General features: G+C 42.1%; 1 protein-coding gene across 2 annotated transcripts in view; it reads right to left on the bottom strand.

The window, feature by feature from the left end:
- Positions 1–5,584: 5,584 nt before the first annotated feature.
- hprt1 (hypoxanthine phosphoribosyltransferase 1) overlaps positions 5,585–16,311 on the bottom strand; it is a 43,487-nt gene continuing 32,760 nt past the window's right edge. For both annotated transcript variants that reach the window (XM_048605234.1, XM_048605233.1), the window contains exons 5-9: positions 16,237–16,254; positions 13,263–13,345; positions 12,602–12,648; positions 11,306–11,382; positions 5,585–5,822 (exon numbers count right to left, since the gene is read on the bottom strand). In XM_048605234.1, the coding sequence (XP_048461191.1) occupies positions 5,775–5,822; positions 11,306–11,382; positions 12,602–12,648; positions 13,263–13,345; positions 16,237–16,254 (273 nt within the window). In that variant the 3' untranslated portion in view covers positions 5,585–5,774. The remainder of the gene's footprint in view (positions 5,823–11,305; positions 11,383–12,601; positions 12,649–13,262; positions 13,346–16,236; positions 16,255–16,311) is intronic.

The following is a 16,311-nucleotide window of genomic DNA, read 5'->3' as shown; positions in this document are numbered from 1 at the left end:
CTGCCCGTTCATGTATCTGTCTAGATACATCTTAAATGACGCTATCGTGCCCACCTCTACCACCTCCGCTGGCAACGTGTTCCAGGCACCCTCCACCCTCTGCGTAAAGAACTTTCCACGCATATCTCCCTTAAACTTTTCCCGTCTCACCTTGAAATTGTGACCCCTAGTCCCCCACTCTGGGAAAAAGGTTCTTGCTATCCACCTTGTCTATACCTCTCATGATTTTGTAGACCTCAATCAGGTCCCCCCTCAACCTCCGTCTTTCTAATGTAAATAATCCTCATCTACTCAACCTCTCTTCATAGCTAGCGTCCTCCATACCAGGCAACATCCTGGTGAATCTCCCCTGCACCCTCTCCAAAGTATCCACATGTGGCAACCAGAACTGTTCACAGTATTCCAAATGTGGTTGAACCAAAGTCCTATACAACTACAACATGACCTGCCAACTCTTGTACTGAATACCCCGTCCGATGAATGAAAGCATGCCGTATGCCTTCTTGACCACTCTATCCACCTGCGTTGCCACCTTCAGGGTACAATGGACCTGAACACCCACATTCTCTCTGTGCATCAATTTTCCCCAAGGTTTTTCCATTTACCGAATAGTTCACTCTTGAATTGGATCTTCCAAAATGCATCACCTCGCGTTTGCCTGGATTGAATTCCATCTGCCATTTCTCCACCCAACTCTCCAATTTATCTATATTCTACTGCATTCTCCGACAGTCCCCTTCACTATCTGCTACTCCACCAATCTTAGTGTCATCTGCAAACTTGCTAATCAGACCATCTATACCTTCCTCCAGATCCTTTATGTATATCACAAACAATAGTGGTCCCAATACGGATCCCTGTGGAACACCACTGGTCACAGTTCTCAATTTTGAGAAACTCCCTTCCACTACAACTCTCTGTCTCCTGTTGCCCAGCCAGTTCTCTATCCATCTAGCTAGTACACCCTGGACCCCATGCGACTTCACTTTCTCCATCAGCCTACCATGGGGAACCTTATCAAACGCCTTACTGAAGTCCATGTATATGACATCTACAGCCCTTCCCTCGTCTATCAACTTTGTCACTTCCTCAAAGAATTCTATTAAGTTGGTAAGACATCACTTCCTCAAAGAATTCTTAGGATGTTAAAGAATGTAATGACAGAGATAGTGGATGCACTCATTGCAACCTTTGAGGGATCCTTAGATTCTGGAAAAGTTCCAGAGGTTTGGAAAATTGTCAATGGTTGCTTACTAAGAGCCCATGGTGTTGAGGGTAGTATATTATGATGCATGGAGGAATGGCTAACTCATTGAAGGCAAAGTTGGGATATGGGGGACATTTTCAGCATGGCAACCTGTAATAAGTGAAGTGTTAGAGAGATCAGTGCTGGGGCCACAATTATTTATTTGCAGTATTATACAATTCTACACAAAGTAGCTATGCCCCAACACAGATGAAGGATGACGCTGCCAAATCGAGATCCCCAGTGATTAACCAGAAGCATACAGGTACAAAAAAACAGAAAAATGTTTCAAAAACAAATGCGACATTAGAAAGGATTTCAGAGATAGTAAGAACTGCAGATGCTGCAGAATCTGAGATAACAAGGTGTAGAGGTGTAGACCTTCTTGGTCTAGGCCCGAAACATCAGCCTTCCTGCTCCTCTGATGCTGCTTGGCCTGCTGTGTTCATCCAGCTCTACACCTTGTTATGCCACATTAGAAAGCTTAGTACGAATACAGGACAAAGTGAAAAAAGGGAGAAATTAGAAAAATAAACAGAATACAAAACAACATTGACTGGTAAAATCAATACATAGTAAAGTACCATAGTCCCAACAGAGCACAAGGCTACTCTCTCATCAGAGAGAGACAATTGGTGGTTGTTTAATCTGAGGGTCACCATGCCTCGGGCAAGGAGAGGTTGAGAAGGCAACCTCAGCCAGGTTGGGAATTGAACCCACATTGTGGGCATCAACTCTGCATTACAAACCCACCACCTAGCCAACGGAGCTAACCAACTCCCTATCAGTACATTAAGACCAGGAGAATGACTAAGGGTCGGGCCTATCATTGATGCACAATGTAACTTGTGCTTGGTGCAGATGTGAGCAGGGATTTTATTGTGTATTTTGTCTGTCTTCACACAGCATAGGGATGAAGATGACATTCTAGTTAAAGGAGGGTGAAATATTAAAAATATGCGTTTGGGAAGGAAAGTACTGGAGGATCTGACCTTCCAGAAGGGGGATAAATCATCAGGGCCAGATTCATTGTATCTTAGGCTATTAACACCAACAGAAGCTCAGAAGAAAATAGCAGATGCTCTGAGGATCATTTTCCAATTTGCACAAGATACAGGTGAGGTACCAAAGGACTGGAGATCGACAAATATTGTTTCATTATTCACAAAGGCTGTGAGGTATAAGCCAAATAATTACAAGCCAGTCAGTCTGAACCATGGTGAAGTATGAATGTGGTGTTCCAATTCTGAGGAAGGGTCACTCAACCTGAAATGTTAACTCTAATTTCTCTACCCAGATGCTGCCAGACCTGCTGAGCTTTTCCAGCAACTTCCGATCTTGTTTACAGATTCATCAATGATTGCCAGCATGGTTTTAGGGGAAAGTTGAATCAAGTTTAATTGAATTTCTAAGGAATTAAAAGGATGATCGATGATGATTGTAGAGCAGGTTTATCTCTATGGATTTCAGTAAGGCATTCAACAAGGTCCCACTTAGCAGATAGGTCAGAAAAATTAAACAAAATGAGATACAGGGCGATATAGTGAGTTGGATCCAAAACTGGTTCAGTGACAGGAAACAAAGGGTGATGTGGAAAGGTTGTTTCACCTTATGGGAAAGTCTAGGATGAGAGGGCATAATCTCAGAATAAGAGGTCACCTATTTAAGCTGAAGGAAGAATTTCTTATAAGGAACCGAACCTGTGGAATTCTTTATCACAGAGGGCTATGGAGGCTGAATCATTAAGTGTATTCAAGGCCGAGATGGACAGATTTTTAATCAGTAAAGGAATTAAGTGTTATGTGGAAAAGGCAGGAAAGTGGAGTCAAGGAACGATCTCACAGCAGACTCGATGAACTGAATGGCTTACTTTTTTTGTGGGTCAGCCTGCTCCCCCATCTCATGGGCGATAGTTGACAAATGTTTTCTGTGAATGGAATGGGACTTCCAGTTGTGTTCCAAAGGCATGATTAGAAAGTTCACAGATGACACAAAATTGGCCAGGAAGTCAATAGTGAAGAAGTTGCTGCCCACTGCAGGATGATATCAAAGGTTAGGTTGAGTGGATGGAAAAGTGGTAAATAGGATTCAATCCAGAGAAGTGGGAGGTCGTGCATTTGGGGGGAGGCAAACAGAACAAAGGAACAATCTTGAGGAGAAAGCAGAGCTAACATCGAGTCTGAACTCAAAACATTAACTCTGCTTTCTCCCCACAAATGCTACCAGACCTGCTGAGTTTTGCCAGCAATTTCTGTTATTGTTTCAGATCTCCAGCAACCGCAGTTCTTTGTTTTATATTATTATAATAATAAATGGATGTTGAGAGGGGTAGAGAAAGTGAGAGACCTTGGAGTGAATTTCCACAGGTCCCTGAAGGCGGCAGGATGATAGAGAAGGTGGTTAAAAATGGGTTCTATTCCAGAATCCATTTGTAAGTCAGAATACAATGCAGGACAACATAAAGTAGTCGTTCATAAGTGACAGGAAATGTTTATATGTCGGAGAATTGAAATTACACTCTTGTACGAGATCGCATTTGTAAGTACATATTTGTAAGTTGAATATTCGTAAGTTGGGGACTCTCTGGGAGAACACAATTGCTCTAGGGACAGTAAAAAGGGAATTTATAAGAATATCGTCAGAGCTTGAACATTGCAGTGATCAGGAAAGATTGGATAGGTTAACATTATTATCCATAGAACAGAGCGGCTAAGGGATAACTCAATTGAGATATACAAAATAATGAGGGCCTTGGGGTAGAAAAGGCAGTGAAGACCTGTTTCCTCTGGTGGGGACACAGATTTAGGGTGATTGGTAGAAGGATTAGAGCAGACATGAGGAAGATATTTCACCCGGGGGTGATGACCAAGCTGCCTGGTTACATGTAGTTGCTCGTACCATCTTTTTTTTTGAAAGGTTCATTGGATGAGGGCATCGCTGGTTGGGCCAACATTTATGGTCCATCCCTAATTGCCCAGAGGACAGTTAAGAGTCAACCACATTGCTGTGGGTCCGGAGTCACATTGAGGCCAGTTTCCTTCCCTAAAGGACATTAGTGAGCCAGATGGGGTTTTACAACAATTGACAATAGATTCACGATCATCATTTAGATTTTTATTGAATTCAAATTCCACTAACTGCTGTGGCAGGATTTGAATCCAGATCCTCAGAATATTACCCAAGTTTCTGGATTTACAATCCACTGATAATACCACTAGGCTGTTGGATGTTGCCAACATCGTATACAGTTTTGACTTGTTTCCAGAGGATTTGCGAAGAAGAAATAAAACTAATGGGAACATTGGATGATGGGTGCCTGGAATTCACTGCTCAGTTTGGTGGGCAAGGCAGAAACTGCCATCACACTTAAAAGGATGTACCTGACATGCTGTAACCTGCAAAGCTAGGGACAACATTCTGAAAAACAGGATTAGAATGCGTGGCTAGTCTATTACAGCTTGCTTGAATGCCCTCTTTCTGTGATTTGTCTTTTTCTATGGCGTGTCTTTTCTTTCAACTTGATACAATCCTTAACTTCCTTAGTTACAGATTGATGACGCATCACAGCGTCTCTATCAATGGAGCATATCTTTGTGAGAATTACGAAATATCTTCTTACCGCTTCCCTAATCTCTTACCTTGTAGCTTGTTTGTTCAGTCCACCTGAGCCAATGTTTAATAAGGTAAAGTTTTGGTACCAATTCAGAAGGGAAATACAGACAGGATTACTCTCAGCTCATTGCTGAACAACAAACAGAACTTCATGTTGAAACATGGGCACCAACTGTAGTAAACTAGAGGTGCAAGAGTGCTACTGGAAATACTGACATGGGGGAAAGAGGGGGAAGGAAAAGGTACTTTATTCTTATCCCCGAGGTACTATTCAGCTCTCCTACGGCTAGGAAATGTTGGTCCATCAGACGTACCTCTCTTGGTCTTACTGTCCAGTGAGGGGCAATACCCCAATCCTATACATCACACAGCTCTGTCCAGTAGAATTTTAATTGGGGGACCACCATTAGTCCCCGATTTCTGTGCCACTACCTTGATAGCTCCTTCAGCTGTAATGAATTTTCAGAGAGTGGAAGAATCTCTTTGATAGCATCCCTTTGACAGAAAGACCAGCTCCAGTATCAGGAGTTAAGTCATAGGATATTGTAAACAATCATTATTCAAGCCACCATGGTGGAAACATTTGGTTTATCATGATTACTGCTATTTCAGGTTCTCTTACTGTTTCTCACTAATCATATGAAGTTTGCCAAAGCTTGCCAAATATTTTTTCAAGCAAACTTAATTCAAGCAATAACTGCAGAATGAAATGGATATACCAAAAGGTGATGATAGATTGGAACTTTATGTTTTACAGTACAAAAATAAAATACTTAAGCACATTCATGATGGGCCCTTAAATATCTAATTCACTGACAGTAACAAATACACAGCCCTAGAGATTATCTTCTAGACTGAATGTCTTCAGCTGATTTCAACCATCGCAATCCGACAGTCCATCGAAGTGTCACGCACCTCATGCCTTGTACTTCTCTCTTCCCTTTTCACTGATTACACAAATATGCTGAAAGAGAAAATAAGTCATGTCAATGCAGCAAGGAGTAAATGCTGAGCCTGTTCCAGTGTCCCGTTTATATCCACAACCTGAATTCAGATGTAAATGTAGTCAAGTGGAACAAACTTCTACAGGAGTAAAAGCATACAGGCTCCACAAATGGAAACATAAAGCAAGCAGCTATTAGAGTCAGAGATAACAACGTGTAGAGCTGGATGAACACAGCAGGCCAAGCAGCATCAGAGGAGCAGGAAAGCTGATGTTTCGGGCCTAGACCCTTCTTCATTTCTGAAGTTCATCCAGCTCTACACCTTGTTATCTCAGATTCTCCAGCATCTGCAGTTCCTACTATCTCTGAAACAGCTATCAGAGTCAGCATGGGTTTATGAAGGGTAAATTGTTTTTGACTAATTTGTTAGAGATTTCTTTGAAGATGTAGCAAGCAAAGTGGATAATGGGGGTACCATAGATATTGTATGTCTGGACTTCCAGAAAGCATTTGATAAAGAGCAGCACAAAAGATTAATTTTCTTTTTCTTTATTCATTCATGGCATGAGGGTGTATCTGGCTAGGCAGCATTTATGGCCCATCCCTATTTGCTCAGAGGACAGTTGAGAGTCAACCACATTGCTGTGGGTCTGGAGTCTCATGTAGGCCAGACCAGGTAAAGATGGCTGTTTCCTTCCCTAAAGGACATTAGTGAACCAGATGGGTTTTTCCGACAATCAACAATGGATTCACAGTCATCATTAGATTCTTAAGTCCACTATCTGCTGTGGCAGGATTTGAACCCGGGTCCCCAGAACATTAGTTGGGACTCTGGATTAACAGTCCAGCGATAATACCACTAGGCCATTGCCTCCCCTGTGAGGTGAGGCGAGGTGAGGCAAGGCAAGGCAAGGCAACACAAGGCAAGATGACATGGGGTTTGGGGGGTGATTTATTAGCATGGATAGAGGATTGGATAACCAACAGAAAGTGGAAGGTTCGGATGAACAGGTCTTTTTCTGGTTGACAAGATGCAGCTAGTGGGGGTGCCACAGGGTTTGCCCACTGCCCCAACTACTTGCAATCAATGTTAATTACTTGAGTGCAGGGTTAGAAATATGACAGCCAAATTTGCAGATGACACTCAACTGGGAAGGGAGTCGGGTGAAGTACGTTGCAATGAAAAATATAGAAATTTACAAATAGATATGCATAGGTTAGGTGAATAGGCCAAAATTTAGCAAATGAAATTTAATGTGAATAAATGTGAAGTTATCCATTTTGGTTGGAGGAAGAGAAGGCGACTTATTATCTAAATGGAGAGAAACTCCAAAGTGCTTCCCTGCAGAGGGATCTGGGTGTTCTCATGCATGAATCACAGAAAATTAGTATAGAGGTACAGCAGGTAATAAGCAAGACAATTGGAATTTTGGTATTTATTGCTAAAAGATCACAGTATACAACTGTGTTGCTGCAATTTTACAAGACTGTAGAAACCACACCCAGAGTACTGTGCACAGTTTTGGTCCCTTTACTTAAGAGATGTAGTTGTATTAGGTGCAGTTCAGAGGACGTTAAATCCTTCATCTCTGGAAGTAATCTATCTTATGAAGAGAGATTGAACAGTTTAGGCCTTTATTTACTAGAAGAATGAAAGGAATTCTAATTAAGGTAAATAAGATGATAAAGGGGATTGGTAAGGTAGGTGTAGAGAGAACGGTTCCTTTTGTGGGACAATCTAGAATAACAGGCGATTGTTTTAGCATAAGTGGTAACAGATTTAAAACAGAGATAAAGGAGAAATTACTTCTTTCAAAGGGTCACAAACCTGTGGAATTCACTTCCCCATAGTGCAGTGGATGCTGGGATATTGAGCAAATTTAAAAGGAGGATATATGCAGATTTTTAATTAGTAATGGGTTGCAGGTTTGCAGACTTGAGGTCGCCACAAGATCACCCATGACAGTATTAGGTGACAGAACAGGTTCGAGGGGCTGAGTGGCCTACTCCCGCTTCTAGTATTTTAACTGCACAGTCAGCATAATGCAATACAAGCCTGAGAAAGCTTTGATCAAACTGTACAGGGTTTCACTCACACCCACCTTGAGTACAAGGTCCCGTCCTGGTCACTGAAATGTGGGGGAGATTACAAAGCTAAAACAGAGCAGTGAGGAGCTACATGGCTGGTTCCTTATATCAGAGTCTGAGTTACGAATAACATTTAAAAGGCATCTGAACGGGTAATTGAATAGGAAGGGTTTAGATGGATATGGGCTAGATGCTGGCAAACGGGGCTAGGTCAGACTGTAATGTCTGGTTGGTGTGGACGAGTTGGACTGAAGGATCTGTTTCCCTGCTGTACGAATATGATTAGAAAAAGTTTCTTCACAAAGACAGGGGAGAACACTTGGTATTCCAAAATTCCAGGAAGGCAAATACAAATCCAGGATTCTTTTAAACAATTCATTATGATACAATGGGGGTAAGCAGGGATCCCTGGAAGGATGGATAAAGACAGGTCGAATGGTCATACTCAGCACTGACTAATTTAGGATTTGTGAGATGAATTAATGGAGATTTCCTTCTGTAAGTAGGAAAAGGTCAGAAGATGGTAATTCTGATCTCAATGGAGTGCAGCTAAATCAGGTTTAGAATCGCTGATATGTTCCCAAACAGGTGAAAACCAGAAAGAAACAGAAGCTACCTGGATTAGCCCAGTATACTGCAACAAAGGTATAGCCTTGAATATTCTTCACCGAAGAACATTAGCACAAGGAGACACTCAGCCAAAGACATCTCAGGACAGAGTAGAGTACCAGCTTCCGTCAAACTGATTCCTGAATGAGTCACTCGAAAGAGGTTGGATTAGTGCAGGACAACCAGCACCCTGTTCCTCACCCAGAGATTAAGCCAACTAGCAACATGTCTGGGTCGCTGCTTAGGACACAATGCAAGAATTTAGCAATGGTAATTGGTGGGTGGTGGATGGGACATATGCAATATTCAAATACAAACTTCAGTTTGAAAACCAATATTTAGTCAGACAAGAAAAAATGATTAGAATTAGGTGCACAAGGTCACAATTTCAAAATTAGCAGATTATATAACGTGGAGCACTGTGAGGTTGATAATAATAGACTACAGGAAGATCCAGATTATCCAGCAGAATGGACAGAGGAAACATGGTTGATGATATTCAATGCAGAGAAACGTGAAGTGATTCATTTCAGTAGGAGGAACAAGGAAAGGCAATATCAAACAAAGGGGATTCAAAAGGGGATACAGAAGCAGAAGGACCTAGTGGTGCACAGGAACACGAGAGTAAGCCATTCAGCCCATCGAGCTTGCTCCACCATTCAATGCAATCATGGCTGATCATCCACTTCTGTGCTTTTCCCCTTGCACAATTCCCATATCTCTTTACACCACTGGCATTTAGAAATCTGTGAATCTCTAAACATGCTCACAGCCCAAATTCACCGACAGCAGGACAGGTAGAGAAAGTGGTTAAAGTATGAAGCCTTATAAACAGAGACATAGGATGCTAAAGCAAGAACATGATGATAAACCTGGATAAGGTTCAGCCTCACTGGAATAATTTGTTCAGATCTGGAAAGACATGAAGGAATTAGAGACTATGTTAAAAAAAAATCACAAGAATATTTCGTGGGATGAGGGATTCTTGTCGCATGGATGGACTACAGCAGCTGGGTTTGTCCTCCTTGAGAAAGCACAGGTTAGGGAGAGATCTAGGATCAGATTTTCCAAGGATTGGCAATCTCACATAGACTCTCCTTTCATAACAAAAGGACAGAGCCCTGCATTTCTGACAGAAGATATTTCTCTCAGAAATATGAAGCTGTACTTCCACTCTGACAGTTCTGTTGTAAACAGGAGCTGTGAGGGGAAGGTGAACCAAGCCCCCTTTTCATGGCAGTTATCTGCTATATTCTGCAAGTTAAAGGTCCAGAATCACAGACAGCCACATTGATGCAAGGTTAGGGTGCAGGGAAAGTAGTGTGATTGGGGGTAGGGTGCCAGTTGGGTAAAGGGTAGAGTGCCAAGGAGTCAAGTGAGTGATGCAGTGTTTGAGGTGGATGGAGAAAAAAGGGTCTGGCAAAAGGGGTTGGGCAGGCAAAAGCAGATCTGCTCAAGAGGGAGGGAGGATGGGGATGAGCTCCTGGGGTTTGAAGGGGCTGTTGGTGTTGGTGCAGAGGGAGGAGATCGGGGGGCAGAATGGGGCAAGATCAGGTCCACAGGGAGTGTTCAGTCAGGGTCTGGGAAGAGCAAGGGGTCAGAGAGAGGTGTAGTTGGCTGTGTGCTAGGTTTGTACATGGTCAGTTGAATAGCTACTCAGAAGTTAGACCATATATTTAACAGACTAATTTTTTGGGACATTCTGAATTAAATGGAGACTTCTTGAGGGCTCCAAGCCCAGGAAAATTGTCCAGTGGAGTTGTCAATTTTCCTGGCAATTCCTTCACAGAGTGCTGCAATGGCGATTCCCCATGCACAGCCCCCATCTATGCTGGCATAGTGACTGGCTGGCCAATGGAAAATCCAGATCTTGCTGTTTGAGGGCACCCAAGTGTTCTGTCTCATAAGTCATTAAAAAGCTAATAAGCAAGTGCTGCAAGCAATTAGCAAGGCAGATGGTATGTTGGCCTTTACTGCAACAGGATTTGAGAACAGGCTGCACAGAGCTTTGGGAAGATCACACCTGGAATACTGCCTACAGTTTTGGTCTTCTCACCCAACGAAGAATATACTTGCAATAGATGGAGTGCCTCAGAAGTTCACGAGACTGATCCCTGGGATGGCATGATTGTCTTATGAAGAGAGATGGAGGGCAGTGGGCCTGTATTCTCTGATATGAGTTCCTTCACTCAGGATAATGAATCTTTTCAATTCTCTACTCCAACAGAAATGGAGGCTCAGTTGTTAAGGTTCAAGTCAGAAATGGATAGATTTCTAAATACTAGAGGTATTAGCAGATCTGGGGATAGAGAGGAAAAGGTACATTGAGGTAGAAAACCAGCCATGAACAATGGAAAATGCTCAAGGAGCTAAATAGCCTAGACCTCCTTCTACTTTTATAGTTCATATGGCAGATATATTCAAAATGCTAAAGGGTCAGACAGAGTAGATAGGGAGAAACAGTCTCCAGTGGCAGTTGAAAACCAGAGGCCACAGATTTAAAGTGACTTGCACAGTAGTAAGTGACATGGGGAAAAACTAACTGTTGCATGCAGTAAGTGGTCAGGATCTAGAAAACACTGGCTGAGAGTGTAGTAGAGGCAAATTCAGATGTAGTTTTCAATTAGCATTTGAAGGGAAAAATATTGCAGATTCAACAGCTCAAAAGGCCTCTCTCTGGACCATAGCAATTCTGAGTATATATACATTGAAACACGGACGCAGAGTAGACCATTCAGCCCTTTGAGCCTGGTCTGTCTTTCATTATGGCCATACAGTTCCAAATTATAAATTGTGAAACACTTACATTTAAGTCTCTAAAGTATTCGTTATAATCAAGTGCGTATCCAACCACAAACTTGTCAGGAACTTCAAAACCAACGACTGTAAGTAAAGTTCATCAAGATGAGTAAAATATTTGCAAAATAACAATTGATGCAAAGTTTAACCTGACAGTGTTGAACAACCAGCACAGCTTGGACCCTGTATTATGGGTGCCGATTCCCCAGTACCAATCTTTAACCACATTCACTGTCAACAATGTAGTATTTGAACAATCAGGAATAATTTCTTAATGCTTCATATTCAATCTAAGATTCAAGTAAGTACACAGAACAAAACTGACTCAAATGTTAAACTCCTGAGTCTTGGCTCTTTTGTAAACTAACCCAGGTTTGAACTGAAGTACAGTTTATTGAAGGAAATTCACCAATAGCTTAGAAAGTAGGATGTTAAAAAGGTCTGGAGCATGGCAGAGAGTTGGATATTAAAGGCTACAGGTGGTGAACAGGAAAGTGGATTTAGAAGTTAGGTATTACAGGGTACGAGGAGTTGGGCCAGTAGGTCTCTAATTAAGAGACATCAGAATTTTTGCCCTATTTTGTGGCCCTTTTCTACAGAAAGAGGATTTATTTAATGGATTTTACTTGAAACTGGAGCAATGATCAGTGATTGGATGAATTAATGCCAGCGCTTGGAGCTTAATTCAGGAAGGTATTTGGATAAATGGGCTGTGTTCTGAGCAACACTGCCTCTACAGTCATACAGCTCGGAAACAAACCCTTCAGTCCGACCAGTCCATGCTGACCATAATTCCCAATGAAACTAGTCCCATCTGCCAGCTCTGGGCCCATATCCCTCCAAACCTTTCCTATTCATATATCCATCCAAATATCTTTTAAATGTTGTAATTGTACCCGCATCCACCACTTCATCAGGAAGTTCATTCCACACGTGAACCACCCACTGCGTAAAAAATTTGCCTCATGTCTTTTTTAAATCTCTCTCCTCTCACCTTAAAAATGTGCCCCCTAGTCTTGAAATTCCCCATCTTAGGGAAAAGATAACTGCCACCACGTCCATCTATACCTCTCATCATTTTATAAACTTCTATCAGGTTATTTTATAATCTTCTAATTTGTTATTTGAAGTACACGAGCAACATATTTAAGTGTGTGACCCCTTTCTCACTCAGTAACCTAATGGGACTGATGTATCAGTGGTCTGTGTGGGGACTTTTGGCTTACTGCATTGCTTAGAGGTAATAATGATTCTGAGGCAATTACAGATTAACAGACGTCCTAATTCCAAATGCAATACTTACAATCTGGCCGATAGCCCACACTTCGAGGAGTTCGTTTAACCAGCAGACTATTAAGAAAGATGAGAGCATTTAGTGAAATGAAATGACAATTTCAGACACTTGACTGACCAGTAGAATCACAGAGTCAAGCAGAAGAATTTAAAAATAAGAACAATGGTAAATAAGAGTTCAATGGTTCCAACTTGCATGTAACTCTGAACCATTTGAGAAACACACAAGATTAGTCATTTCAGATTATATTAAATCCTGTTTCTCCAAATTCAACCCCCCCCCCCCCCCGATAGAGTATTAACAAAGGAAAATAATTAATAAATTAAACAAATTACTGGAAACATCCACACAAGGAAGTGTGATTTTGGGTATAAATGTGAGAGAAAAATAAGATTTGATGCAAATAGCTGAAGTAGAATTATATTTCTGTGACAGCAGGAGCAGTCCCCCTGAAGGTTTGGTGCCCCAAGCATTGGGACATGATCAGTTCAGCTCCAGGTTCAAGGCAGCTGTGGTGTCAGGGTTCATGGGATGTGAACTGAAATTAACAACAACACATGTAGTTTTGGAGATTCTGGAGCTGACAATAACACAAGGACATATGGTATTTAGGCAATGTACTACCCACTGTTTAAAATCAATCACTGGATAGGTTTCACACGATGCTTACCTCACCACTTTCACCATGTTGGGTTTGTAATCTTGCAACATGCTCAGCAGAGTCTGCATTGTTTTACCCGTATCGATTATATCCTGTGAAAAAGGGAGTAAGTTGACTCACAGAAAGCTGTGAGCCCAATACAATAATGCTCCCCAGACACATCCCCACTATATGTATATCAGTGCTACCCACTCCCCAGTGGCACCGTTTCCCCACCAGCCGACTGAACCCCTACAAGTGCCAGCATTGTCTCCCGCATACCCATTTGTCAGCATCAGTGCTCACCCCATGGCCCACCCCCATCCTTCTGTTAAACCTTTATTATCTACAGACTCAACTATTCCAACACGCGCTGAGACCACCGCCCATATTCCACGCCCCATAAATTTGAGCCGAACCAAAATCTTGTTGCAATTCCATAACTTGCAACAAGTACCATTCGCCTACATGTTACATTAGCTCCCTATAGCTCAAATTTAAGATTGGCATTCTCATGTTTCAATTTCTTTGTGAAATCACACTCCCTAATTATGTAACCTCCTCCAGCCATAGAGAACCCTGGTGCTCAGAATGACCCCTCACACAACCACCACCCTTCTCCATCAACAGTAGTCACGCCATCAGCAGCCTTTAGCTTAGTTGGTGGATGGCTGGTTTGCAATGCAGAGTGATGTCAATATTGTGGGTTCAATTCCTATTCTGGCTGAGGTTACCAGGAAGGATTCTTAAGTTCTGCCTTCTCCTGAGGCATTGTGATCCTCAGGTTAAAACGCTGACAATCATCTTTCTCTAATGAGAAACTGGTCCTATGGTCCTCTGGGGTCATGGCAACTTCATCTTTAATCCCTGGAATTTCTTTGGGAAAACTCTCCACCTCTTTCTCCAATGAAAAGATGCTCCTTAAAACTAACTCTTTGACTAAGCTTTTGGCCATCTGTCTTAATATATCATGTGGTTTAGCATCTATGATTGCTTTACTACATTTCAAGGTGACATACTTTGAGAGGACACGACAAGCTGGTGATGAAAGTATGTTTCTCCTTGTGGGAGACAGAATGAAAGGAGATAGTTTAAAACTAAGGGGTCTTAAACTTAAGACGATGAGGAGAATTCTTTCCTTCCAGAGGTTGAGTCATATTTTTAAGATAGAGGTTGGTAGAATTTTGACCAAGAGTCCAAGATTTGGGGACAGGCAGAATTGTGGAGTTTAGGCCTCAAATCAAATCAGCCATGGTCTCACTTTAAAAGTGTGAGGTGATTCATTTTGGAAGGACAAACTTGAAAGCAGAATACAGGGTTAACGGAAAGATTCTTGGCAGTGTGGAGGAGCAGAGGGATCTTGGGGTTCATGTTCACAGCTCCCTGAAAGCTGCCACCCAGGTGGATAGAGTTGTTAAGAAGGCGTATGGTGTGTTAGCTTTCATTAATGGAGGGAGCGAGTTCAAGAGCCGTGAAGTTATGCTCCAGCTATACAAAAGCCTGGTTCAGCCACATCTGGAGTATTGTGTCCAGTTCTGGTCGCCTCATTACAGGAAAGATGTGGAAGCGTTGGAAAAGGTGCAGAGGAGATTTACCAGGATGTTGCCTGGAACGAAGGGAAGGTCTTACGAGGAAAGGTTGAGAGAGCTACGGCTTTTCTCTTTAGAACGACGAAGGATGAGAGGTGACTTGATAGAGGTGTATAAAATGATCAGAGGTATAGATAGAGTGGACAGCCAGAGACTTTTTCCTAGGGTGGGGGTTGCTTTTACGAGGGGACTCAGAGTGGTAGGGGCATGGAATGCATTGCCGGAGAGGGTAGTGGAGTCGGCCTCATTAGGGGCATTTAAGCGGCTATTAGATAGGCATATGGATGATAGTATAAGGTAGCGGTGGAGGTTAGATAGACCTAAGGTTTTGGGTAAAAGTTCGGCACAACATTGTGGGCCGAAGGGCCTGTACGGTGCTGTACTGTTCTATATTCTATGTTCTATGAATGAAGGAGAAGGCTCAAGCAGCCATGGGGTGTACTCCTGTCCCTACTTCACATAGACACCCATATACAAATTGGGTTTTTTTGAAGGGCGCTGTATTTTGATCAAGGTTTTGCTGTTGAACCACTATCTAAACATTATATTTTAAAACGTCTGGTAGGACTCAGCATCAGGAATTGCTGTCCAAGCTTGCTCCACCATTCAATAAGATTGTGCTGATTTGATTATGGTTTCAGCTCCACCACTTAATACTTGACTGTCTTATAAAATACAGAACTGAACATCAAGGATAACACTAACACTTCTTTGAAACAGTGCAATGGGATCTTATACAACCTCCTGAAACAGCAGATCTCATTTAATGCCTCATGTAAAAGACAGCACCCCCAGTAGTGAAGCACTCCCACAGTACTGCACTGGAGCAACAGCAAAGATTATTCTGCTCATGTCTCTAGAGTAAGACGTGAACTACAACCTCCTGACTCAAAGGTTAGAGCATGGCCTACTGTGCACAGCAGAGAAAAATCTGTCAATTCAGAGATAAATCTGATCTTACCCTCCTCTCCTCCACTGTAAGTAGCCCCTACATTTTAGACTTTTCCCTCAATTCTTATATCATCCCTGGAATCATTCTGGTAAATCTCCAGTATATGCTCTCCATGGTTTTAATGTACATGTGGTAATGCAGCTTAATTCAGGAAACTATAGCTCACTATCACATATCTGTACAGTTACTCTGATCAAATTTTGGAAAACAGCTTTCTGCGAGAGGAGAAAAGAAAAGCCAAATACCACAAGGGAGATTCCAAGGTCAGACTATTTTGTCTCATTATCTTGAAAAGCAGAGTGGGACAGAATTCGAAAAATGAATGGTGTAAAAGCAGAAGTCAGCTCCCTGGAGAAGGGATTAAAAAATAGGCAGAAATGCCAGACCAGGTGGAGTTGTTAACACAAAGTAATCAGCAGTGCAATGCATAACATTAACACAAGCTTAAAATAAAAATACTGACCTCAACAATTAAAACATTCTGTCTCCCAGGGTTCCAAGATGGGAAAGAGAAAAAGAATTGTTAAACATTTTATTG

This window comes from Rhincodon typus, chromosome 14 (genome assembly GCF_021869965.1).
Source record: "Rhincodon typus isolate 14 chromosome 14, sRhiTyp1.1, whole genome shotgun sequence".
In the NCBI taxonomy this organism is placed as follows: domain Eukaryota; kingdom Metazoa; phylum Chordata; class Chondrichthyes; order Orectolobiformes; family Rhincodontidae; genus Rhincodon; species Rhincodon typus.
This window is presented reverse-complemented; position numbering and strand designations above follow the sequence as displayed.